This window comes from Ixodes scapularis, unplaced genomic scaffold (genome assembly GCF_016920785.2).
Source record: "Ixodes scapularis isolate PalLabHiFi unplaced genomic scaffold, ASM1692078v2 PGA_scaffold10__122_contigs__length_95168666, whole genome shotgun sequence".
Lineage (NCBI taxonomy): Eukaryota > Metazoa > Arthropoda > Arachnida > Ixodida > Ixodidae > Ixodes > Ixodes scapularis.
The window spans coordinates 1,694,646-1,722,317 of record NW_024609836.1 but is presented as its reverse complement, the minus strand read 5'-3'; the positions used below and the strand labels follow the sequence as shown (position 1 = coordinate 1,722,317).

At 46.3% G+C, this 27,672-nt stretch overlaps 1 protein-coding gene across 2 annotated transcripts in view; it reads left to right on the top strand.

Moving 5' to 3' along the window:
• Nucleotides 1–25,973, top strand: part of LOC8029737 (reticulon-3) — a 41,134-nt gene extending 15,161 nt beyond the window's left edge. For both annotated transcript variants that reach the window (XM_029985457.3, XM_029985458.3), the window contains 5 exons: nt 3,439–3,577; nt 6,942–7,011; nt 8,678–8,724; nt 9,912–9,970; nt 24,603–25,973. In XM_029985457.3, the coding sequence (XP_029841317.2) occupies nt 3,439–3,577; nt 6,942–7,011; nt 8,678–8,724; nt 9,912–9,970; nt 24,603–24,648 (361 nt within the window). In that variant the 3' untranslated portion in view covers nt 24,649–25,973. The remainder of the gene's footprint in view (nt 1–3,438; nt 3,578–6,941; nt 7,012–8,677; nt 8,725–9,911; nt 9,971–24,602) is intronic.
• The last annotated feature ends 1,699 nt before the right edge of the window (nt 25,974–27,672 follow it).

Sequence of the window (27,672 nt, the reverse complement as noted above, 5' to 3'; positions counted from 1 at the left end):
GTCTGAATGAACTCATGAACTCACTCACGATCACGAATGTTTTAGAGTTCACAGATTCACTCCCCATCAGATCACGAACCCATCACGCTCACGATACTACTCACAATCCCATCACAAACTCATCACGCTCACGAAGTCATTCACCACCCCATCATGAACTCATCACGCTCACGAAGTCACTCACCGTCTCGTCATGAACTCATCACGCTCATGAAGTCGCTCACGATCACATCATGAGCTGATCCGAGTTCACGAAGTCACTCACAATCACATCATGAACTCTTCAAACTTCACGAACTCGCTCACAGCCACTCACAGTCACGCGGTGAGTGTGAGTGAGCGTGAGTGAGCGAGTTCATGAGTGAGTTTGCCGAGGTATGCGCTCCACAGCTTGACAGTCCACGAGAGCTTTTGCAGTCAGAAGTTGGGTTGCTGCGACGACACTCTTATTCGCTCATACTTTCTGCCAGAGCTTCTGCTAAACTGCCAGGGTCGCCCGACGGGGACGTTCCGGCTCCTACGGCATGGTTTGTTGCTACTTTGGGACCATTTATGCCGGAGTCCCACTAGAGTTCCACCAACTCCAGATCTGGGACCCGATATCCGCAGAGATCGCTCGCATCCCGAGAGGGGCGCGGGAATCTGCTCTGTACGCTCTTGCTCTTTGTCACGGGAAGGGGCTATTAGAGCTTCCTCTCTGGAAAAATTCGGGGATGTAGAATTCCAGCCCTAGACGTGACGGTGGCCATATCATTTAGACCTAATGCACCGGCTTAAATTCTGTTTTGATGTGGCTAATCAATGTTTTGCTTCTGTAAATTGGGCCACCACACTCTTTTAATCTTTATTTGTGTTTTTTTTTTTTTTTTTTTTTTTTTACGAAGAGATGTTTTGGATATTTTATGGATTCTCGATGTTGGCAAGGATAGAATCTAGTTGGTCCCCACCTACGGCTTGGGTGTGAGGTTCGATTTTGAGCTCCTAAATTTTGAAAAACTCGTCTTGGAATGGACAACTTTTTACCAGTCGAGATTTTGGGGGAAATTTGGACTTGCCCTTGGAAACTGCTTGTAACAAGGGCCATTAAACTCTGCCTGCACGACGTGGCTCTTTAGCTGGGTGCAACAGTGAAGAAAGTCACATCTGTCCTCCAGGAATGACGTGCGCACACGGCGGATTCGTTACTCGTGCTGGTGGGCACAGCCCTTAGCTTCCCTAGGGTACTTCTGTCTGGAGCTTGCTGCCAAGTTGATGTCTTGCCAGCCCTGTTCTTGACACCTTGTGACATACTACAGCTACTGTATGACCTCTCGTAGTGCAGTTCATATTGATGTAAAAGAAAGCTTCAGTACATCTGGTCCTTCACCATTTCGGTATATGAACTTCAGAAAAAACGTCCGTAAAACAAAAAGATGGAGAACCCAAACTAGGTCTTGAGAAAATGGCTTTTCCCGATGTCTGGAAAATATCGCTCGGGTGGAATCGGTAAATGTGAAAAACACTCGAGCACTCCTAATCTCTCGCAAACTTCCAGTAGACACGTACAAACTTCAAATGCCTTTGTTTCTTTTTATACCTTCTTCGGTAGTGCCAATGTCTTGCGGGTGTTTTCTGAGGTTTGTTTCCGGCAGTAATAAAATCTTCTGTACTTTTTTGAATTGTAAGGAATGGAGATGTCTGGCAATACTTGTTTCATAGCTTTTCAGATTAAGTATTGTGCGCAATTGTTTGCATTCTCATATAATGAACAACCATATTTTCTATGCTGCGATTAAAATAGTTTCCTAAATTTTTACATAATTTATTCAATAGATATCCCCGCCCAAGTTGAATTCTTTTCAACAGGGTCCCATTAAAATTTCTTTAACTTTGTCAAGCTAACGACCCGAAACAAATGACATATTTACATATCAATCGCTCGTATCTTGTGTTCTGGTAAAAATATTTTTCCGACCACGGTTTGGAATTTCCATGATTGGATAAATATCCTTCCTTAGATGAAGCGGTAGGTTCTAAAGGCCCTCATCCCTCCTACACCGTCTGATTCTTGAGCCACACACACGGGCGCTTTTAGGCATAAGCACCGCTAAAGCTAACTTGTTTTTTTCTCTCGTTTTATTCTGCTTGTCTTACTGAATCCCTATTCATCAACAAACATAAATTACTCGGGACTACTTTATTTCTGATGCAGCATTTGGCTGGGGCTTGCGTTTAGTCGTTGAGGTTCACATTCAGCACGAGCAAGAGAACAGTTATATTTTGGACTCTGGTAACCGCAAAAAAAATTTAGTGCGCAGTCAAGCTGGTTGAAGTTTATCATAATAGTTTAACACGAAAGAGACTGGGGCAGAAGGAGGAAATATTTTTTTCCCTTCTTGCCCCTGTCTCAGGTTAAAAAGCATCGTGGAAAAAATAAATATGTGAGGAAATTTATTAACACGCGCCACGAAATGTGGCTCTGCTAACACATTTAATATCCTGTCCTGTAACAAAGCATATTATACAGCTGCAAATTGTATTGCGACAAAGAAGCTCAAATGATTTTCACTCCCAGTTATATATTTCAAGTTTTAATGACACGTATGTTAATAAATGTGTCTACGTTGAAAACATAAAATCGACTGCAGCAGAACTCAATGCATCAAAAGGAAAGAAGCGGTAAATCTTTTACGGCTTCTTGTTTCCTGTCAATTCTTATTTTTACCAACATTTTTACCAACACAAATTTCAAACTGTATGTTTTCGGTTTTGACCATTGTGAGTTGCAGCCTATTCGGTCTGTGTGGTCGTCTAAAAAAAAAAAAAAGGAGCTTTTTGCATTAATTTTTTTTTGCATTCACACAGAACAATGTGAAAATAATTATAATAATTTATTTTTCAAGTTTTGGTGAGCAATTTTCTCTGGCGGTATTTTGACACCTAGGGAAGAGACAACGGCGCACGCCTGTTAGTTCTCCTGCAAGAACGACGGTTGCTTCCCACAGTGCTTGGATAGAAAATGGTGTACCATCGCGATTCGCGCATTTACCAGCGACCTCCACGCTTCCCCGTGCCCCGTTGTTCAGCAGCACCAGGAGTTGCATAGTGAATTCTACCACAGTGTGAAATGCTGGACATTTTGGAGATTTTGATATTTCTCGTGGGACGCGGGACACGAGCCCTCAATGTGGGACAGTCCCGCGAGTCAAACAACCACCTTTAGTAAGAAGAAACAAGTATTTAATAAGGAGGGTCCAGCTCAGCCGGAACTGGGCTTGCGTGCTCGAAATCCATGCTTCTGAACATGCACCGTGGCCGACGATGCACGGCGGTATCTCCGCTTGGGCACATTTCCAATTTCGGCCACCCGGTGGCAACACAGCTTCCGCTTGAAATGAATAGGTAGTCCCTGGTTAGTGCCCTGGAGAGGTGTCCTTAGCCCCTGTCGTCTTCCTCCAGGGAGTACCTGGACAAGGACCTGAGCGTGCCCAAGGAGAAGGTGCACGAGGCGGCGGACGTCCTGGCCAAGCACGCCGACCAGGTGGTGGCGCGCCTGCGCAGCCTCTTTCTGGTCGAGGACCTCGTCGACTCCCTCAAGGTGCGCCCACCGCAGAGCCCTACGGTCGGGGTAGAGCCGCTAGACGAGACACTTCGACCACGTTGGTACATAGGATCGTGCTGCCAGTGGTCACTAGCTTTTACCAGCGTCTGTGGCCAGGTAGAGCAGTTCCCATTTAACCGTTTGTTACGGTACGGCAGCCCCAGGAGGCGTGGCCCGCTTCTTCGTCACTGACAGGGTGACAACAGCACAAAAGAGCTTCAGGCGTCTCGCCTCCTGCACCAGCTTCCTACCTTGAACAAGGCTTGGGCGTCTGGAGCATGCGCGCAGCCATAGCGCAGCGGAAGGCACGGAGCGCATGCTGGGGGCTGGCCGTTGGAGAGGCACGCCTTGCCCGTCTCACTCTCTTAGTGGCTCTATAGGTTACCAGCTCGCAGATACACGATAGTCTTTTTTGCAGTCACTACGGGACGAATAATCTGGGAACTGCTTTCTAAAACAGTTTGCAACGGAGCGAAGGGATGTTGCAATGATCTAGCTCTGCCTCTTCTGCTCACAAGGTTGCATTTTAGAACCGTAGCTGTCGCAAGCGGAGCCCACGAGCCACTGGCACAAAGACAAACGGTTAAAGCACACGTTCAGTGCTTAGTCAGGTTGGTGCGACCGGATGTATTGCTTGCGCCTTGCTTCTAGAGGGCGTTACGGGATTCATTTTGAGGAGAAAGCTCTGAAGGCGAGCAAAGCTACAGCTAATAAACTCTGCCTCAGATACTGCTCTTTAATGGCTGTCGCTACAGTCTGCCCCGAAGAAGCGGCAGAGTAGGCCCCGAAATGCTGGGTCCCTATTGTTGGACGTCTTCCCTTTAGGATAGGCTGTGGCTGTGTTCCTAGTTACTGCTTTAATGTATCGGTCACATTCCTAACAATTAGAGTGCGGAAGAGGTGGTCAGTCAAACCTTGAAAAAATAAAATTAAAATAAGTACAGTAGAGGCTTGCTTATTGATCAGTTTTTTGTGGTATTTCTAAAATGGATATATTAAGAAAAATTGGTTCCTTCTAACTGTTAACCCTTTCGGAACGGCTTTTTTTTTTCTAAAAACTTGCTAAAAATCTTGAAATTTTTTACTTCTGCAAATGGTTCAGAAAGGTTTATAAACCAGAGCCACGTGTCAAATTTTCGTGAAAAAGGCATGGTTTATTATTAGCATTGCAGAATAACAAAAGGTGGGCTTCACTGCACAACAAAAAATGTGCATAACAAAACGGGGAATAAAAACTGTCTCACAGTTTTCCACAAAAACGGGCAGCTTCTGTGCAAGAAAGAACTAGAGCTTCATAGAAAATTCCAAGTCTGCGCTTGTGTGAAACACACGGAAACATGGTATTGCGCACAAGGCTACGCTGCAATCAGGGCACCGTGTCCTTGTTTCTTCTTCGTGCAAATGACACACCGTCTCGTCGGGTTCGTCTTTTTTTCTGTTGGCGGCAAGTAGTCGGGAAATGTCGTGCTGTAAGCCTTGTCAAGGAGTGGTCAGAGGTCCTACCTCTTCTCTGTGGGCCCACGTTGTCACAGTTTTGCTATATCAGTCACTCCACTAAGCTCAGTCTAAACTCGAGATGGCTGATAGAATTTCCGCTCTTCGTGTGTAATGGAAATGCATTATAAATTACCATGTCCACTAAATGGCGAAACAACTTCTTGTAAAAGGTCTTTCGGCCATCTCGTGCCCTCGGGTAGTAAGAGAGGTTTTGGTCGCTTTTATCCACCCCGCCCATGGTGTTGTTGTAGTCCATGACGATGATCGGCTTTGAAACCACTTCCCCTTTCCGATCGGTGACATCAGTGCTCCCTGCTGAATGTGCAGTGCTCAGGAAAGTCACAAGCTTCTTGTCTTTCCACTGGACACATAGACACTTGCCTCTTTGAAACGCCTCTATCTCACCTTTCCGAAGTCGTTTTGTGTCAAAGTTCGGCATCTCCTTTCGACAAGGTCTGGCTGTGCCGTAGACATCAGTCTTGCGTGCGATGAGCTTGTCAACAAGCTCTGGGGAGTTGTAGTAATTGTCTACTGTAACACAATATCCTTCGTCCAACAGCGGACCCATGAGTGATGTGACCACACGCGTTCCCATGGCTTCGTCTTCGTTACCACCAACAGATCCTTTTCCAGTGTACAACATAATATTCCAAGTGTATCCACTGGAGGCTTCACATAAAACGAAGAACTTTAGGCCAAAAGGAGCACGTTTCAAGGGCATAAATTGTTTCCAGGAAAGTCTTCCTTTGAAACGGAGCAGGCTTCCATCGACGGACACGTCCCGCTCTGGCGTGTAGAGTGCCTGAAATTTGTCAACGAGCCTAGTCGGGACAGGCCATAGCTTCCGAAGTTTCGGATGAGGGTGCTTATCGTCCGGTGACTCGTCCGTGAAGTGCAGAGACTTCATCAGGAGGAAGAACCTATCTCTGCTCATTGTGTCGCCAAAAATTGGTGTGTGGAGGATCTCTCGCGTCGACCTGTAAAATTTCACTTCAGGCTTGTCGATCACTCCTTGCAAAATGATTAGTGCAAGAAACACCAGCAGCTCTCTTCTATCGGTTAACTTCCAAGCTTTTCTGTGACCAGCCGTGCGCTGGTGCGACCGAAGAAACTGCGTTGCGCGACGATGAGATCAACGAGCTCTTCATGAAAAAACTGAAGGAAATACTCCACAACTCCGCCACCCTCGTCTAGTTGGACGTTGATAAGAGGAGAGCCAGTGAAAGGAAATCGAGGCGGTGCACGAGGGATATTATTCCTGTCAATTTTTGACCAAACACGTGAAGAGTTTGTCGTCGGTGCTCTCGTCTTCACTTTCATCGGAAGTGAGGTAGTCTATCCAAGACTCACCGGAGTCCAGTTCCACATCGCTTCCACTTGAAGAATTTTTTTCTTTTTTTTTTTGCCCCACGTGAGGAATCGTCGACTCATCCTACGTGGGCCGCCATTTTTAAAGCACAGGGTAGCCAGCGCAACAACAAAAGCCCCTGTCAAAAAAAATTCTTTCTACGGGCTCCTTACGCCATCTGGTGCCTTTTCCAGCAAGTGCAGAGCAACGGACGAGCTCAAGACGTCTTTAGGATCATATCACCAGCGAAACTATTTTGGATGAGCTGGGCTCGTCTTCCGTATTTTTTGCAAGTAAATGCCTGACGAGCTGAGCTCGTCTCCCGTATGGAAAGGGTTAACGTGGGCGAGTAGCTGCTCTTGCCCTGCAAAAAGCAGCATGTGCATCTTCAAAATTGAGTTGGTGCGTGTGCTTTCTTTGCCCGATGGGAGGGACAGGTGTGTGCAGAGGGGTCGAGAACTGCAGAGTGTGTGTGTGCATGTCTCGTGTGTGACCTCTCCCGTTCTCTGTCCCAAGCTGGCCCTCCTGCTCTGGGTGCTGACCTACGTGGGGTCTTGGTTCAACGGAATGACCCTCATCATCCTGGGTGAGTGAACCTCCTCGGCCACCTTGGCCAAGAACAGATCAACTTCCTGCAGCGATTTGTTCACTTTGGGTGCCGTATCGTTTAGACTAGAGTGTGCCATACTCCTGCCATCTCTATGTTGTGTCGATAGGCCATCTATCGCCCGTGATTGATGGCTGCCACGTGCACCAAGGTTTGAATTTGTCACGCAGGAACATCTTGCAGCATCTCGTGGATAGCCGAAGAACTATAGCTTCATTTCATTTTGAACTTTCTCCCAAGCTGGTGAGATGTCGGAAACAAATCTCCACACGGCTGTGCTACTTGTCAAACACGGTGCCCTGCTGACATTGGGACCACCACAAAGACGGCCTGAATCACTTTTGCCAACTGCTTTTGCCTATTGGTTTTTGAATGGCAGCAGCAGTGAGGACTGTGGATGATGTGGGATTGTTTTATTTGAGCATTTACAGCAGCATTTTATGTCCGAGGCAGAGTATCGATGGGTGCTCGTTGGAGAGCGTTGTTCTAGCTCTCTGGACTGTCGTGAGCCAGGGCAGGCATTTTATCTGTGCCGCAAGCAATGAAAACAAAGGCAGTGGAGAAGTTAGAGTCCTGCTATCACCAAGCGAGGTTTTGTGCAGAAGCAAGGTTTCTGGACGACATGCACCTCCGCATGCAACAACATGTCTGAATGGCATGACGCCACAAACACACTTGTCGAAGGACCAAAAAGAAAGGCAGTTTCAGCTAGAGCTTTTTCCGAAGTGATAGTGCTGTGTATAAGACACTTTGTATATTTAGCATTTTTTAAAGTCATTGTATGGTTTGATATAGCTGCAAATGGATAGACTATTGTTCCTATTTTTGCACAAATTCAAAGTCCAGTATTTAAACTAACAAACTTTATTTTTGGCATTAGGGTAAACATTCTGCTGTGCTAAGGAGGAGCTTATGGGTTACATTTTGATGTATCAAAATTAGCCATATACTGACTGGTTTTTTAAAAAAAAGTTGTGTCCATTCCTCAAAAAGTTATACTTTTCCCGTGGTACGCATAGAGCTGAAGGGACCATGACGTGGCATTGGGGAGCACTTTACAAGTATTGTGTGTCTTGTGGCAAGAGCAGACTAAAGATCTTGAGCTGGTATCCTTCTTTGCACTGAATTGTAATCTGGGAAATTGAAGGGATTCGTTTACAATCGTGGACGACGCTTGCACGAATTAATGCGGTGTCTGCTGCAAATGCCGATGTGTCGATTCAATGTTAGGAGGACCCCGTCAGCTTTTCTATGTTAGCATATGAGACTTTGGTCTGGATTTTGCTCTTATTGCCGCGTGCCGTGGGTGTAGCTCGGTCGTGCGTAAGCAACTTCCTTCTTTTAGGCAGGGTTGAGGGAGCGTCCGCCCTTGGGTCATAGTTTACCGGTTATTTCTGGTATAAAAGCTAGAGTGTCTCTAAGCAATCAGTCTCTGCTTGCTGGGGAAGCTGAAGCTCCTCCCCTCCGTTCTCGCCTCTTGGGCAGACGCTTGGCAAATGTCTTTAAATGGCGACGGCCTGACGTGCATGTTCTCCGCCTTTATGACCCGGCATTTCTCCTCTTCGTTTCTGGGTGGGGGCTGCGACAGTGCGACGTGCAGTGTCCAAACCGCGCGAGGCCAATGCCGTTGAATCTTTTTCCGCAGCGTACGTGGCACTGTTCACCTTACCCAAGGTCTACGAGACATACAAGGTGAGCGACTCTCTGCGTTGGCTGCAGCTTGGAAGGCACGCACCCAGTTCCAGAGACATGCAGTCTGGTTGTTGCTGTTACGAGTTGTGCGCGGTACAGACTCGCTTAGTCGGGCTTTGTGGCACCTAGTTCCGCCATCTGTGGAGGTTGGCATTCCATACTGGGCCAATAAAGAATTAGAAAAATTCCAAGACTTTGCATTATGGTTGTACTTCTAGCTTCTCCCGACTTGCGTATATCTTCATTTGACTCGGTTCCAGTTACGACCTTGAATAATCTTGGATTTAATTTTTAGGTGGGTCAGTTGGCTTACTTTTATTTTGGGGGCATGCAAAGGGCTGAATATTTTTGTCTAGTGTAGCCAGTTGTTTGTACTTTTCCGTGGCCTAAGGGAGTGGCATTTGCTTACGTGCAATTTCTTGCTTGTCTTTTTTTTATCGTTATCTGCAGCTCCGCCGAGTCTACAAAACTCTGAAATTATTTACTTCTGCGTCGCACTTCAATATAAAGCGCAAAATGAGTCACGTTTTTTTCTTTGCACACAGACTTTTCTACACAAGTCATGACCTGAATATATAAAAGTTAAAAAAATCGAGCAAACAATCGTACACGTGGAAAGAGGAAAAAGGCCCTTTCCAGCAGGGTGGGCTTTTTTTTGGTGGTTTTTGAAATTGCTTGGAGACGACACTTGACATTCAAAGGTCGCGTATGCATTGAAAGAACGCGGAAAAAATGACGGCCATGGGAAACATCCACTTTCGATGCGGTGGAGACCTTGGGTAAACTGCGTAATCCGTGTTTGCCAGGCTCCTAAAATCGAGGAAAGTGTTGGACGGTGTTTGAAAGTTTGGTCGCTTTCGTTCATTAACTCCCTGGGGTGAGCGACAGTCGTTGCGAAGACGTCCGAACGATTCTGTGCCTCAAGTCGAATCTGTTGGTCGTTGATGAAACGACCGCCACATTTCTTGGAAGGCTTAGAATTCTTGGACTGGCTGCAGCAATCTTTTTGGGGCTTTTTTGGTTGCGCACCGAGGGTCTGCCCGCTTCTCAACATTCACCCAGTTTGCTTTTAAGTTTGGGTAGACTGCTACCTCTCTGCATGTTACGGCAGGTGTGGGGAAAAGGTTTGCGAATGTGCCTCAAAACCCCAACTGAGAGGTACTTATGGATGCTTTGTGGTCTTTCAGACCGAGATCGACCAATACCTCTCGGTGGCCAGGACGCACGTGGGCAACGTGCTGGGAAGGTGAGTCGGCACTTTTTCGTGGTGTGAGGGAGGGCAGTTTGCTTGGATGTAAGGGAGCTCTAGTGCAGTTTCAGACTTTGTCTTTTTTTTTTCTTTATTTGCTTCAATATGATCTGCACCTGCAAGGTGTAAAAATCCTCAAATTGTTCACTTATGTGCAGTGTTGGTGGTAACGCGTTGCAAGTAAAAGCGTTACCAGTAAGACGTTACATTTCTCGATAACATAGTAACACACTCGTTTCTTTTTCAAAACAGTAATGGGTAACATACTTGCGTTACTTATTTCGAGTGGGTAATATAGTCACGTTACTCGTTACAACTTCTTCCCACAGCCTGAAAAAGAAAAGTAGTTAATTTTTTTTTCTTGTATCTATACTTGGTTTCAGCATAAACAAAAAAGGCAGAGTGACTTGCATTTTTGATGCTTCATAGATCCCAGTAGCTCGTACAGTCGGTTGCATCTGGACTTGAGCTGAAACGAAGTATAGGCGCCAAGTCATTACAGTGCAGTCCACTTATAACGATATTGAGAAAACCGCAAAATCCAATCGTTATAGCCGATTATCGTTATATCTGGACCGACAAAAAAAAAACACAAAGAGAAGTTACTTACGGGCGATGAGTGAATCAGGTCGTACAACGCGAGCCGAGGCAAAGAAAACCGAAGGCTTTATTAAAAGGTACGAAAATGACTATAAAATAATTTAAGCATGCTTAAAAAAGTCGGAAATTTGCGCTTGCTTGAGCTGAAGTTTGACAATTGCCGTGTGCATTGCTTCCAGTTGTTGCGCGTACGCTGGCGGCAGTCCTTTTGCGTGCACAAAACCGACCAGCGACTGGATGGAGAGCAGGGCATTTTGTGAAGACATTGGAGGCGGGGTGTTCTCGTCGCCGCCGTCGTCGTCACTACTTTCGCAGTCGCTCGATGTGATTTTTCGTCGCGATTGCTGTCCAGCGAGGCAGCCTCCCCGACGACGTTTTTATAAACGATGCCGTGGCGATCCTTGAACCGCTGAATCCATCCTCCGCCGGGTTCGAAGTTTTCCCGTCCCAGAAGGGAAGCAAATTTCTTCGCCTTTGCGGCAAGAATAGGTCCACTTATGGGCACGTTCCGGTTGCGAGTGGTCAAGAACCACTGGTACAGGGAGTCTTCAACGTCGCCGTACAAAGGATCCCTAACCCGCTTTCGCTGGTCGTCGTGACCGCTGGTGCCAGCCTTCTTCAAGACATCTCCAGCCTTGATGATTGTAGAAATCGTTGATTGAGACAGCTCGTATCTTTTTGCGAGGCTACCAACCTTGAATCCTTGTCGGAAATCCCGGTGAATTCGCTGCTTCACCTCCAGAGATATCGCTTTGCGCTTAGTCGGCGCCATTTTTACCTCACGAACGTACGAACGTGCGGAAACGGGGGAAAACTAGGAAGCGTTGCGCGGCGGCGGCCAAGCAAGCTCTTTCTCTCCTCCCTTCAGCGATTGCGATGACGATAGCACTGAGTTCCGAAGGATGAGGCTGAACTTTTTAAATCGGGCGGCGCCTCGCGTCACCTAGCGGATCTTTCCACGCCGACCGGTTTTTGATATTTTTACTAGTTTTCATGTCGTTCGCTTCAAGTATTTTAATTTTTCTCAAATTTCCAGGCAAATTTTTCGTGATAAGCACCTTCCGGGCGGCCAGAATTCTATCGTTGTATCCGATATGTCGCCGATAATTCTATCGTTATATATGGTTTATTTTTACATAGGGGCGATGGGAGAATTGACAAATCTAAAAAATTTGATCGCTATAAGCGATATATCGTTATATCTGGTATCGTTATAAGTGGATTACACTGTACTTATATTGTTGCGATAATTAATGTAGCAAAAAAATAATGTGGTTACCGTCTATTTATAAATAAAAGGTAATGCAAGAGTAACGTGCGTTCTTAATGGTAACACATTTCCTTTATTTCGAGGTAACATAGGTCGATAATGCACTTGTTTATTTTGCCAGTAACATATATCGTTACCTTTCTTCGGTAACGCCTGAACACCGCTTATGCCTCCCAATTCAATATAAAATGCAAAATCAATTTTTTTGTTGTTGTTTTTTTGCACCAAGAATCAAACATTTGTTGCATCCTTTTTTCACAGCCCAAAGAAAGGAAAAGGTGCAATACTATCATGCGCGTTTTATATCGAAGCGTAGCACATACATGACTATTTTATGGATTTGTGATACTTGCGAAATAAATCGTGATATAGCCCAATAAAAAAAGAAATGCAGAAACGAGTTGTTTTTGTGCACCCTAGGCGGTGGAGGCCAGTTCAAATTTGTTTGAACATCTGGTGCATAAGCCAATAACTCCTGTGCATTTGTACAACGTAATGGTCACTTCATAGTACAAGTGCACCAATGGAGTTGCTAAGAAGCAAATCAAATCTTGAATGAAGCGCAGGTTGACACATTCTCATTTGCATATTGTGGCCCTTTTTAAAACAAATTTAATTTAGAGTGTATGTTAACAGGGTGCCTAGTGACCAGGAAAACAGGGAATTATCAGGGAAATTTTAATTATCGGGGAATTGTCAAGGATATTGTCAAAAAACGAGCCCAGTCAGGAAAAATGAGCCGGAAACGCCATCGAGTGCCCTGAGCAAAGACTTGGGGACAGAAAAAAATGGCGATAAATTCAGCTCTGTTCACCCGATGTAGAGTGTGCTACCCGATGCAGAGGCAACTGCCGACAAATCTAGTCCAAGCCTTGGATTAGGTTGGATTGAGGGTGCTGCACTAGGGCTAGATCCAGTTAAAGCTACTAGATTTAGTAACAAATGGGAAAACCGCAGACCCCAATCCAATTCAAGCCTTAAGTCAAAAAAGTATCCGAAAGTGTGCATCTGGCAGCCATGCTGCCAATCAATTACTGACATGTGTAGCTGAGCGTCGTGTTTTCATTGTGCTTTTGGAAGTGCCCTTTCACTGACTATGTCGGCAGCAAGGAAGTGCTCGTTTAATCCGAACTGGACGAACCCGAATATTTCGGAAGATGCAAGTTGGATTAAGGATTAAGCCTGTGCACTGTGATGTGATTGCTGCGCCAAACTCTGCCAAGGGGCTAACCGTGTTACATCCTGCTACATTTTGCCAAAATATGGGTAATGTGCACCAAGCCTGCGCCAAAGGGCCAAAAACTAAGTACCGTAACTGAGCATGCATGAGCAAGGTGGCGCAAGCGGCCACCCGACTCAAAATACCCTGCATTAATCGTTCATGGTTTTTTGCATGGTTTTTTCCGCCATGCCGTCTCTTCTTTCACGCTCTCGTCGTCTCGTAAGCGTAAATCTCGTCTTGCTTTTTTTTTTTTCTTAACAATAGATGCCGGCGTGTGTGTGTGTCCTGCGAAGCTAGCGTGCTGGGTACCAGCCATGACGTGACGCTGTGAAACGAAACTATGTTTTGGCACGGCGGGACTCACTTTTTTAGCTGAAGCTCTCGCTCCTGAAATCAACGGCCACACGACGCTGCAGATATGGAGCTTCCTAAACTGAAACATAAGGACCGCCGCATGTTCATCAACATGAATTTTCTTGTTTAAAACATACGCTGCTACGAAAATCCCTCTCTAACTCAAAGATTGCTGTGTCGAAGTATTGATTACCTAGGTTTCTCTCGGTAGGCTTTCTTTTATTTTTGTCATTTTTCATGCTCAAGAATTAAAATTTTGGACAAAGGATCGAAACTTAAAAAACTGTATTTGTGTTTATGTGGCTTTTTTGTCATGAAAGATGGTATAACATAGAAATATAGCTCCATAGTTATCTGCTCTGAACTGTCCTAATGCAATGTAACACATGAAAACGACAAATTTATAAGTAATTTCAAAACGATAGTTTTCCTACGCAGACACGCCCACTTTCGTCTTTGAACGTTTGCAATTTTTTTTGTACTTCACCCAGGTTAACAAAAATTGGCAGAAATGTTCTCAACATCAACAGAAACAAGCCCTGTAAATATAATTTAAATCGGACAAGTGGTTCAAAAATTTACTTTTTTGGGTAGTGTCCCCCCTTTCACTTTTTAGGAGCTTTCGAGGGGGACCCCGCAGGGGGCACCTGTGAAAACAGGTGTTTGGAGAGTGGCGTCTCCACGGACCCCGAGCCATGCGGGTTCACCCGCCCACGTCTGGCTGTGCGTGGCTTTCCCGTGTCCGGGGAAAAGGGCATCCTGGTGGTTGAGTCGAACCCGGGTTAGGTTTGGACCCTTCGGGGCCCCCCGGGTGAGGCAATACACCACTTTGGCCCCCGCTTCCCGTAGACGGGTGTCCTGGCTTGGCCCGACCAGGATGATTCAGTCAGTCGCCACTTCTACTATCCCCTCCCCTCTTTTACCTTTGTCTTCTCCTTCTTTTCACTCTTCTCATTTTCTCTTCTTTCCTTTTTTCATTTCCTTTGGCGGCAAGGGCTAACCTTGGGTGGCGACAGACTCCTCGTCCAAAACCACACTTGGTTATAGTACCTGGGCAGTGCTAATAGTCTAACGGTTCCAGCAAAGCCCTTTTTGTTATGGTCCGTTAACTATTCCCTTGTTGGGCTCCGTGGTGGGCGGCACACCACAGGTTCTGAACACTTTCCGCCTCTTATGGCTCCCTCTCTCTCTAAACCCGGTTCCAGGCAGGCATCCAAACGGCCCTGTCCGGAACAAGTCATCGCCAAAGCACCAGAAACAGAACACTTTGTTAAGTTTTTTGTAGTCCACTCTGAAGACAATCAACGCCCTGCCGCCAAGCTGTCTCCGTTCATTGTTGCCAAGGTTCTTGAGCATTTGATCGGACACTCCTACCAAGCAAAAAAGTTGCATTCTGGGGACCTCCTTGTTGAGGTCACCACACAAGAGCAAAGTGTGGCCATTCAGAAGATGAAGAGCATCGTGGAGACCTCAGTCACGGTAACACCGCACAGGACTTTGAACACTGTGCGTGGTGTCATCTCCGAAGAGGACCTGCTAGATGTAAGTGAGGATGAGATCCTTGAAGGCCTACGAAACTCGGGTGTCATTGCAGTAAAGCGGATTATACTTCGCCGCGAGGGTCAGGAGATTCCCTCAAAGCATCTTATTCTTTCTTTTGAACGGCACTGTTTCCCAGCAACAGTAAAGGCAGGCTATCTGAACTGCCGTGTCCGTCCTTATGTGCCGAACCCCCAAAGGTGTTTCAGGTGCCAAAGGTTCGGGCATGGGTCCAGGAGCTGCCGTGGAAGAGAGATCTGCGCCAAGTGTGGCAGCAACGAACATGTCGCAGACGTCTGTGAAAGCACTGTGTGCTGCTCCAACTGCAAAGGCACCCATGCAGCGTACTCCCGTGCCTGTCCCCTGTGGAAGCAGGAAAAGGAGATACTGAGTTTAAAGGCTAAAGAGAACATTACATACCTTGAGGCCAAGAAACGCTGGTCATTCCTTGCACAAGGCTCATATGCCGACGTGGCGCGCCGGGGTCCTGCGCCGCGTATGGAGTCGAGGGCAACCCAGGTCTTGCTCGAAGACCTGGCTGCTGCCCTCAGGACCCCAAAGCCTACCCAGGGGCAGCAGGCTCCCTCTCTTCGCGGAGAGGGTTCGCGGGCTGCTCCCACATCCGAAGACAGGCCAGCGCCTGCTGCGCCTGTACAGTCTGCACGGTCTCCTACCAGGGAGAAAAAGCGAAGCCCTCGGCCTCACTCCCTGGAGAGACCGCCTGCAACCAAGGAGCTGCATGGCCCTCATGCAGCTTCTGTAACACAGAAGGAGGTGGAGAAGATGGATGGGGTTGAATCCCTCCCCAGTACATCTGCCACCCTCCCGTCAGGTTCTGGTCGTGGCCGCAGGTTGGGATCTCGCAGCTCCGACCCTCCCAAGTCGGCAGGCAAGCCTGCTTGCGGAGCTCAGGAGAGCGGTGCTCCTGCCCTATCCACCTCCCCATCTACCCCTGAGTCTGACCAGGAGGAGATGGAGTGGCAGAATCCGAAAACCAAGCAAAAAACTAAAAAACCTGTGATACCTCCAAAGGGATGATTTTTTTTTTTTTTTACTGTTCATCCGTGTGCTCATAATTTCATATCTTAATAATGGTTTCAGTGCTAATGCAGTGGAACTGTCGAGGGCTACTACATAACCTGGATGATGTGGAGTTTTTGCTGGAGGAACACAAGCCACGTGTGCTTTGCTTACAGGAGACTCATTTAAATCCCAGCCATACCAACTTCCTCAGACGGTACCAGGTATTCCGAAAGGATCGTCCGTGCTCTGTCAGTTCTTCTGGAGGAGTTGCGGTGGTTCTCCCGAGAGAAGTGCCCTGCGTACAGGTCCCACTGTCTACCCCACTGGAAGCAGTCTCTGTACGGTTCATGCTTCACAAAGCTCTGACAGTGTGCTCTTTGTATCTACCACCATCCTTTACTTTGAAATCCTCAGATTTTAATTCATTTTTAGACCAGCTTCCTGAGCCATTCCTTTTGATGGGTGATTTTAATTGTCACAACCCTCTATGGGGGAGTACACGTCGCGACATCCGAGGAAAAATTATTGAGTCTGTTATTCTCTCGAACACTTTGTCTTTTTAACACTGGTGAGCCTACCTTTTTTAGCTGTCAACACCTTTCTTCATCATGCATTGATCTCTCCATTGGGACCGCCACACTTTTCCCTAACTTCTCATGGCATGTGCATCCTAACCCATATGGTAGCGACCATTTCCCCATTATTTTAAAGTGCACTGCTCCTTCATGCTCTCTCATGACACGTTCACCACGCTGGAAAGTAGACCAGGCAGACTGGGCCATGTTTGAAAGTGCATCTGAGATCAACCCTGACACTTTAGTTGGCTTGGATGTAAATGATGCCTGCAAATGCCTTACTGCCTCTATAATTGAGGCAGCTCATAAAGCTATTCCGCAGTCTTCTACACGCCTTCCAGCTAAGCCAAAACCTTGGTGGACTAAGGAGTGCAGTGAGACTCGAAAAAAACAAAATTGTTCATGGGATGTGCTACGCCGGTACCCGACCCCTCCAAATGTTTTAGCCTTCAAACAGGCTCGGGCGAAGGCTCGATATGTCTGTCGTCAATCAAAAAAGACGACATGGAAGAAATACACCTCCTCCGTTAATAGTCGCACCAGTGTAAAAGTTGTCTGGGGAAAAGTGCACAAGATTAATGGGGATTATCGAGCCTTCTCCATACCACTTTTTGTTCTGCCAGGTGGTGTACTGCCTAGTCTTGAGCAGCAGGCCAATATTCTAGGGGAGCACTTCGCATCTGTATCAGGTTCATCGCACTACTCGGCTGCATTTTTAAAGCATAAAAGTGTTATAGAGAAGAAGAGAATAAATTGCTCTGGAGGACTACGAGAACCCTATAATAGACCTTTTACTTTTCGAGAGTTACAGGCAGCATTAAATAAAAGTAAAAATACGTCCCCGGGACCAGATCGAATTCACTACTGTATGCTCAAGCATTTGCATTCCAATACCCTGCAGGCGCTTTTAAGCTTTTTTTAACCAGATCTGGAGAGAAGGGGTCTTCCCAGATTCTTGGAAAAGAGCTGAGGTTATCCCGCTCCTCAAGCAAGGAAAAGATCCTTCATTACCCTCAAGTTACCGGCCCATAGCCCTCACAAGTTCCTTAGGGAAAACCTTCGAACGAATGGTAAACTCAAGATTGGTCCATTTTTTAGAGGAAAATCACCTCCTCGACAAGTTTCCGTGCCCACAGATCAACGGTGGACCACCTCGTACGACTTGAGAAAACTATTCGTGAGGCTTTTGTTAATAGACAGCATTGTGTTTCTGTCTTCTTTGATATAGAGAAGGCTTATGACACAACATGGAGGTATGGAATTTTGAACGATCTTGCCTCGTACGGAATTCGTGGCCGAATGCTCTCACTCATCAAAAGCTTTTTGGAAGACAGATACTTTTGTGTCAAGCTTGGTACAACCTTCTCTCGTAGTTTCGTCCAAGAGAATGGAGTTCCACAAGGTGGTGTTCTTAGCGTAACACTATTTTTAATAAAAATGAACTCTATTGGAAAGTCTATCCCACAATCACTTTCCTATTCTCTTTACGTGGATGACTTGCAGATCTCTTGCTGTTCATGTGACATTTCGGTCTGCGAGAGACAACTTCAGCTGGGAATTAATAGTCTGATGAGGTGGGCTGATGCCAATGGGTTTAGTTTTTCACCAGAGAAGTCAGTATGTGTCAACTTTTCTTTACGTAGGGGCATGATCCTAGAGCCTAGTCTGACCTTAAGGGGGCAGGCAATTCCTGTTCGTAATGAACACAAGTTTCTAGGAGTGATATTTGATAAAAAGTTGAATTTCCGTAGTCATGTACTTTACCTGAAACAGAAATGCTCAAGGTCAATGAACCTCCTAAAGGTGCTTTCACATAAGTCTTGGGGTAGCGATCGGGAATGTCTCCTTCGTCTCTATCGCTGCTTGGTTCTTTCAAAATTGGATTATGGATGCGTAGTGTATGGATCCGCACGTCAATCTACTCTTCAGGTGTTGGACCCGATCCACCATCAAGGTCTGAGGCTTTCCACTGGTGCTTTTCGGACGTCCCCTATTCCTAGCCTATATGCTGAGAGTAATGAAGATTCACTTGAGAAAAGACGGTTTTATTTAGGCTTCCAGTATGCATTAAGAATTCGCTCTGTCCCTTCTCATCCGATCCAGGAAGCAATTCAGGATTCTCGCTATGAAACTACATTCCAGAACAAAGCATCTGTCGTACTCCCTTTTACGCAGAGAATTAAAACATATTCACAGGCTTACAACCTTGACAGTTTCAGCCTAGTTGCCCAACTTCCACTGGCGGTGGCTCCTTGGGAGTGCGTAGCACCCATAATCAATTTTACTCTGATCAAATATAATAAGCGGCAAACTCCTGTTGCTGCCCTGCAGCAGGAGTTTTCCCAGGTTGCTTATACGTACAGTGACTGTAGGAGTTTCTTCACAGATGGTACTAGGAGTGACTCTGCTGTTGGTTGTGCTGTTATAAGCGAGACATGGAAGGTTGTAAGGTGTCTTGATGCCAGAGCCTCAATATTTACTGCAGAATTATATGCTTTAATTTTAGCTGTTGAATTCATTATAAAAAACGCTATCCAGCATTCTGTTATCTACTCTGATTCTCTCAGCGCTTTAAAGGCACTTGCTTCTTTGGAAGTACCAAAGAATACCTTCGTTACTAGGCTCCGGAACATTGTGCACACTGCAGCAAAATCAGATTTACACATCAATTTCTGTTGGGTGCCTAGTCACGTCGGTATTCAGGGAAATGAGGATGCTGATAGAGCTGCCAGTACGTGCATTGAGAGGCAAGTGGATATCAAGGACGTTCCGTACACTGATTACAAACACGGTCTTAAAAAAGCAATCCAGAAAAAGTGGCAGTTAGAATGGGACACGGAAATACACAACAAGCTTCATTGTGTGAAACCTACTCTGCGGGAATGGGCAAGTTGCCGACACAGGGAGCGCTTCTTTGAGGTTGTGCTCTGTCGTCTGAGACTGGGACACACCCATCTCACGCATGGGTACCTTCTACGGGCAGAGGCAGCTCCGAAATGTGAACACTGTAACGAGTCTTTGAGCGTCTTGCATATTCTTATCGTATGTCCCAAGTACCATCACGAACGCACCATTTTTTTCTCTACCTTTTTCCGGAATCGCGTCCCGTTCCACCCGGCATTATTATTGGGTGACGAACCTCTTGTGCTGCACCGTCAAGTTTTTAAGTTTTTAGATCGCATTGGCATCCTACATCGGCTATGAAATTTAGTTTGCTTTCTTTTCTATTACGTTTACCTGAAAATTAGTGGTGGCAGAGAGCCGGCGATCTTGTATCGTCGGCACATTTTCCATACTTCCTTGCGTGAATGAAATTCCTTTAGAGTGCCTCTGGTTAGTGGAGCATTGGTTAAAATTTCTGGAGGCCTTAATAGGCCTGTATCTTGTAAGGTTTTAATCATTCATTTTCTATAGTTTTAAGATGGAACTACCTACTATAGGTCTTTTCAGTATTGGCTTTAACTTACCTTGTGTTTGGCACACTATGGCCTTAGTTGCCGCTGTGCCATTAAACACCTAAGTTTCTTCTTTTTTCGAGAGGGACCCCGGTACGTAAAAAATCTGCCGTGAAAGAAAGTTGAAGAGAAGTGAGCTAAAGCAAAGAAGGGAATGTCTGCACACTGAACCCGCACAGCGCGCTTGTTTGTCTCGAGTTCAGTCGTTGCGCAAAGCGCTCCAAGAACTTAGTGACCCTGGCTCGCGATGTCTTGCATCGATGCGCTCAGTTTCTTTTTTTCTGTGTGTTTAGCTTGTACCTTGCTTGCCGGCCTTGCAAGCATGCGGCCCTGGACTCTTTTTTGTCGCATGCTGGGCAGTTACATTTTGCATAGACTTTTGGCAACCAGTTGGCGACGGAGCGGAGGGGCATGGTTTCGGTTTCGATCGAACAGCCGTTTCGCTTGCGCGATGAAGCACGTGCACCTGCAAGCCTGCCGGAGTTGCCCTCACGTGCATGCGAACATAATTGCACGACAGAGGCACCAGCCGGGACGCTTGCAATTCATTGTTTTACATTTAATTACTTTTGACAAAAATCTGGCACGTCGCGAATCAGTAAAACGGTGGCAAGTGGTTTTTCGGAATTGCTTGGCAATGCCTACAGCATTGTACACTTGTGGGATGTCTTAATGTCTCCTTGGAGACATTGAAAGTGGACATTCATTACTAGCCTAAGCCAAAGCAAAGCTGGCTCGAGCCTTGCAGAATGTTTCAAGAAGCAAAAATAACTGTGTCATGTCATTGGCATTTCAGTTACATCTTGAAAGACTCCCAGGTAGCCGAACTTGACCATAATTGGTTTATTTCGGCGAGCAAGATTCCCTTCGCATGTCCAGCATTTAAAATAAATATTTTTATTTTTATTAGAATATCTGCTCTGAAAGCCACTTCTGCTGCTATGAAACACTGTTTTAGCAGCTCCAAAAGCCACTTTTGCTGCTCCAAAACACTGTTTTGGCTGCTCCGAAAGGTGCTCCGAAACTGCTTAGGCCAGTCACATCACTGCATGCAAAATAATCCTCTAAGTGCCTTGTATTGTAATGGTCTTATACATTTAATTGCCTCTACAGTGGTCAGGGAATTTCACCTGCAATTGTCAGGGAAAACGTGGATAAGTCGGGGAATTTCAAAATAATAATTTGCTAGACACCCTGGTTAGATATAATGAAAACTTCTTGTGTATTTAGTTTGAATAAACTGAATAAAAAATGTTAATGGGCCATGATATGCAAATGTGAATGTTTTTATGCTATGCATGGAAAACTTTTCAATTGAAGGCATCTCAAAACGTCTCGTTAAAACTTCGACCCGTACTAATCAAGACCTTCTCGAGACATTCATTTGGGGTTTTTCGCATTAGGGTCCATTCACATATTGCTCCATATAAAGCTTTACATAATTAATAAATAAATCGTTTTAAAAAAGAAGAAAGTTTTTTTCTCTACAACACAGTAATTAAACTGGCTGCTGCATCTTGAATGGGATAAAACAGTGCAAAAAAGACGAAGGACCAGTAAAAGGAAACGCACAGATACAGCGTTGACTTACAGCTGAAATATTTACTGCTGCGCCATTCAGCAAGTAAACTTGAAAGGAGAAAAACATAAAAGCAATCGGCCCGATAACACGTCATCCTTCACTCAAGCCGATACGTGGCTACACGTATTTGCCCGCCTTTCTGATAAAATTCACCTCATCACTAACCAGGGCAAGTGACGCAACACTAATGCACATGCCCGCGTCATGGTTGGCAATAAAAAAAGCTTCGTCAATCTCCCGAGCATACTTAGTTTTATGTCGGGCTAAAATCCTAATTTCCTTAAACATTGAAGAGCACGCACATCTGTCACAGTGGACCGCTAGGTTGCCAGACGGGGAGGAGCGTAAGGACAGAGAATGTTTCCTCGCCCGGTCGTTAACACATCTCCCCGTCTGCCCAATGTACACTTTTCCACAGGACAACGGAATAAGGTACACCACCCCACATGCGCAGGCGACAAAGGGATTGCGGTGCTTAACTTGACATTGCGCACCCACCTCGATTCACGGCTGCACACAGCTGCCCCAACTTAGCTGGAGCCGAAAACACAACTGGCACGTTGTACCTACTGGCAACCTTCTTGACACCATGGGACACCTTGTGCATATACAGCAAGACCACAGGTCTTACCGTTGGTTTTGGTCTTGCCTCAGTACTACCAGGCCCTCTAAACACCTTAACCAAGGATTCCACAACGCCCATGACAACTCCCAAAGGAAAACCAGCATTTGACAACCGTGTGACTTGCATAAAAAAAGCTCTCACCACACCTATGGTGGCATGACTTAAACAAAGCGGTGCGGAGACTGGACTGTGCAATGGCTCTTTTCACTGTCTTAGAGTGTGCGGATTCATATACTAAGAGCCCCTTTTTAGACCTAGGCTCATAGGCCCAACACAAATGCGAGGGCTCACATCGAAGATTGAGATCTAAAATCTTATCGTTGCCTTTGTGCTGAAAGGCAACGATAACACAGACATCGAAAGTGTGAGTGCCTCGATATTACATGTGTTTACAGATTGTTCTCCAGGACTAAAGTTTAAGGTTGAGACCACTTCTGAGGGTGCGCTACAATTTTTAGATCTCAATCTTCACGTTAAAAGCTCGTTCCTTTGCAATCTGAAGAATCCTCAAATGGAATGCATAAAGTCAAACCCTGTTCTGTGTGCTTTGTACCCTGAAAACACTGTAAATGTGAAGGGTAGTGCACGAGTGAAGTGCAGCTAGTTGAACCGAGAAGTTTTCAATGCACGACTGCATTCTTATCAAAGAAAACTGGGATTTGGCGAGCGTCCATTGCGTGCTGTGGTATGCTAGTTGTGACGCAACAAATGAAACGCAGGAACTGAGCCACTGTAAGAAATATGTAGTGCTTTGAAGTCAAGATTGACGACTTTTTTACAAACGCCTTATCGTGAATCTGGCCATGTTCGTCAATTACTTCGGCCATAGTGCAAGAGCGGGTCGACAACCTGGATGAGCAGTGTCCTGATTTGCGAAAAACGGATGAAGTCGGAAGTTTACTGCTGAATGTTTTATCTTCGCAAACACAAACTATTGATAATCTAAGAAAGGAAGCGACATTGTCTACTTGTTTTCTTTAAACACATTAAGTACGTGAGAAATATTTCGACAACCCATCCTGTATATCGGTGGTTCTCAACCATTGATGTTTTGTGGGCCCACGTGGTGAGTGGAAGGGAAATGTTTCTTGCAATAATGATTTTATAAGTGGATATAACTAGGGAGTAGTGTGAAGTAGATTTCTCTTATGGAGATACACGCGAGAAAACTAATCGAAAAATTGGAACATTGCTTCTCAACCTGATAACAATAAACTTTTATTGCCAGGCTTGACTGATAAGGCAGTTTCGCGGGCCCCTAGAATGGCTTTGCAGACCCCAAAGGGTAGTGGACCCCCATTCGAGAACTACTGGTATATATAATCAAAAGCCACTGTTTTTGATTTCTTAGGAAGGCAAAGCACGACGCTTTGCATAGTAGTAGATGGTTCCCGAGCAAACCTCGGTTGTCACAAGTAATTGGCCTTTGAACCCTCGTGCTGTCCTAGAGTCACCTACACGCTCAGTCTGCATCAGTACTGTTTCATGTACCCCCTCTAACCTCTTCACATGTACCCGACACGCCGAATTCGAAAGTTGTCAAAACATGTCGAAGAATTGACTGCAGAAGTAAAATAATGGGATGCAGTTAGATGGCAAATATATAAGCATCAGACGACGCTTTACGGGGAACTGCGGGCGTTGTCACCCCTCTATTGACGGCACATTGGGTCGCCCTACGAGATGCTCCCTCCCCTCGGTGTCTTCGCAAAAAAAAGAAAAGAACGGCGAGGCAACATTTCGGAAAAGTGCGACGGGCCGTGGGGGGGGGCTGGGGGGACGGACAATTGACTCGAGTGTCGACCGTGGTTCTTGTTGAACGCGGTGTTGCGTACAGACGTTCGGTCGACAGGTTGAAATACTGCCACAAACGTTTTGGAAGGTTCAAATGAGGAGGTCAGAACGAGCACGGGCTCGAACAAAAGCTTCCCGTCCATCGCATGCGTGGACTGGCAACGCCGGTCCATTTGTACTACCATGGCCTCTTATAGGGGAAAAGCCTGCCCTTTGGGTGACAGCAAAATGGCTAGCCAAGTTGCGGCAAAGGAGGGAGGGGCGGCAGTATAAAAGTAGTGAATCTTCGAAGGCGGCACCACACCGGTGTCGTGGGGCAAACCGCTCCTCTTTTCTTATATCTTGTGACTGGAACGAGAGAAAAACAAGTCTGCTTACCCTCTTCCCTAGTGGGAGCATGAGGATGCGCTGAGGGACTGGGAGTTTTTTTGAAAGACGAATTGGGAAAGTTTTGGAAAGTGTTTGCTGGTCTTCAAGGGCTCCACCACCTTCGTATCCTCTTTCTGTCCATATTCTGTGGTTCCTCCCCCCTCATTAGGAAAGTGTCAACTGAACCGTACTAATGGCCGATCCCAATTTCTCTGACCCAGCATCAAGTCGAAGATCCCCATTGGCCAGAGGCCCAAGGAAGACTGAGAAGCCTCCTTCTGTGCCACAGGCAGCCCCTGCTGTGTCATCTCTTCTTTACCTGAGTTTTTTTTTTTCCTTAGAGGGGTTTTTTTTTTGCTTTTTTTTATGTTAAACATTGGTGTAGTCTTGCTCTGAGGTTGGGGGAGGGGGAATGCCTCTAAGGCGGGAGTGCTTTGTGAAGGACCCTCGGACAACCATAACTGCCCGGAAGGGGGAGAGATATGTCCACTCTCTCCCCTTAACATGATTTGTTTTTAGCCAGATTCCACGTTGCCAGGTGGGAGAAGAGCTATGCTTTCGTGTGTTTTCCCGTCTGGCCACTGGTTGCTCATTGTAATTTTTTTTTTTTTTTGCGTGGGCCCATTTTGAAACATAATTTCTACAGCCGCTTTCTTTTCTTCCCTGTAATCTGTAACTCATTGAGCCCCTTTATGTGTCGAGTGCATGAATTTGTGAGTGGGTTTTTTTGTTTCTCTGAGCTGTATACTTAAAGAAAACAAAAGAGGTCAAGTCCAGCCTTGTTTTTATTTGTTAGAATTTTCTTTTGCTCAATAATTGCTATATTCTTATTTTGGGCAGCGAATGCAGTGGCACTTTACGCAACATTCATTGTGGCTCGATTGAAAGTGCTCCCAGCGACTTGTGATGTGACGGCCTAACCACTATTTCCTTACCGTAGCTCTCTCAAAACTAATATCTCCCCTTTTCTCTGGAGTGGCAGCCGCAAAACTTGCCGAACCGTACATAGACCCGCTTCAGCCGACGATTTGAACGTTCTCGAGACTTTGGCCTGGACTTGACCTTCGCGCACACTTTCTGGAATCTGCGAGCCAGAAAGACGGGCCCGCCGAGAGCACTAGCTAGTTGCGCGAGAGTTCCCTTGCTTGCTTTTCTCCAACCTGTTGCGGTTGCAAGGTACGCACCGAGAGATTGTTGTCGCAAGTCTGGAGGGCCCTGGAGCACCCAGCGTCTCGCATGCTGCCCGCAAGGCACCTGGAGCGGAGTGCTTGCAGCTGCCGCAGCTGCACTAGCAGCAGCAACCGCGGAAGCGGCGCGTTCGTGTTGCCGCCGCGGATGCGCAACTGTTGCTTTGAGTGTTTTGATAATGCTTTTTCTAACCACTGCAGTAGAAGTCGGGGTGTTGTCATTTTGGGCCCGTCAGAGCGTGGCACGTGTTGTCAGTTTGGCCCGTCAGGGGGCAGATATTTATTACACTCGAGGACGTTGACCCGTGCACTTTTCTACAGTTGTCTCCGGAAAGTGTGGTTTGCTCGTCCAGTCTCTGTAGTTTCGTTCTCTCCGTTGAAACTACAATAAAGCATTCCCCTGTATGGATGGTGTTTGGCCCGTTCTTTCCAGATACAATGGCGTCTGCGACGAGAAGCGCCGCTGCGGTCGGCCTCCCACGATTGGTCAAGAGCTTTGCAAGTCTTTCATAGGATGTAATTTTGATGTACTGCACGAAAACACCCGTTTTCAAGAGCCCTGTGTGCAAACACCCCGCCCTTTGCGCCCCATTTTCGAAAGCCCCAGTTTGAGAAACCCACGATGCATATGTCTCAAGCTTGTGTAACTTGTGCACGTGGGCTTGTAGCATAGTCATGACATACCCGGGTAAAGAATAACTGGATAGTTTTCCATCCTTCAGGCGTGCCCTATACACATTCAAATCTTAAGATGCTAAGAGCGAAAACGAAAGATCATTCACTGGCAAAACATTTAAAGGCAGCGTTTATCGAGCATTGAATCGAAGCTTTCGTCTGCTCTGAAACGTGCAGATTCAGTTCCAACGAAGTAGTAGGTTCTCTCAAAACTTAACCCGCAGCTCGTGGTCCCATACTATCGACATTAAATTTCATTCTAAAAAATATGTTTATCGATGTAGATAGTCTGTAATTCTGGGTCTGCTTCCTCTATGGCAGCGGAGTGAGTCACTGAAGAGGCCTTTTGTAGACCCTCCACATTTTGGGTTAAAACATGGAATAGTGCTGGGCAATCGTGCTTCACCCGTGATTATTGCTTGCATCGACGGAAATAAGGTAAACGTCAGTCCAGCGGCGGTGGTGTTGCAGTTACACCGACTACAGGCTTCCATTATGCTCTACACACGGCATTGATCTTGTAATCCGAAAGTGAGAAGTAGCCAAGATCACGAGTGATGTCATGGTGAAATTTCGGGGTCAAATAGAACTATACCTGTTTTCACGTCAAGAACCATAGAAAAAAAAGTCCGGCTTCTCGCGGATGATTACTAATTTTCACCTTTAGGTGGAGATTTAAGATATATTTATTAGCATTTTAGAGTGGAAACACGTTATCTTATGAAGGACTACACGTTTTAAACTCCAAAAGCATCGCTTGTGCCTCCGACAACCAAATCTCGCGAGAACTATTTCGCGCGGCGTATGAACAATGCGCAAAACTTATTGTTTTCTTGAGGTGAAAACGGGTATACGCCTCGCAAGTGGGCTCATTTTCGTCTTCTGCGCATGAGAAAGGAAGTAGCGGTGACGTCAGAACGCCGAGTCCTGATTGGCTGATCGCGACCCCCTATTGAGCGTCGTCTGCTCCTTTGCAACGTCGTCTGCTCGCAGCATCGTCTGCGTCTGTCTTACCTTTCCTGCGACTTTCGGAGCGAACTCGACTTCGCCTTTAAGGAAAGCAGACGAAATAACTCGAGCAGTACGTTGTTTTCGTCTAACAACTAGCAGACGCGCATCAAGGAGGGAAGTCAAAGGACTCACTGGCGAGGTGCCCCGGGGCGCCGAGGTTTGTTTGCTTAGTGTCCGCAAGTTCCCCCCCAAATACTTTTTACCTCCATTCGTGTGAGGCGAGACCCCTCACTCTTTAACGGCGCCGGCGGGTTGGCGCAGTTAACGTCGTCTGCTTTACGTCTGCTAGTCAAAGCGATGGCTGCTTTACCTTTCCTGCGTCTGTCGGAGATTCGCCGCTTTTTCACCGGCGAGAGTCACCGTTGCCTCGGGAAACAAGGAGATAACAAGAGGAAGAAATTGACCTCTTAATCTAAAA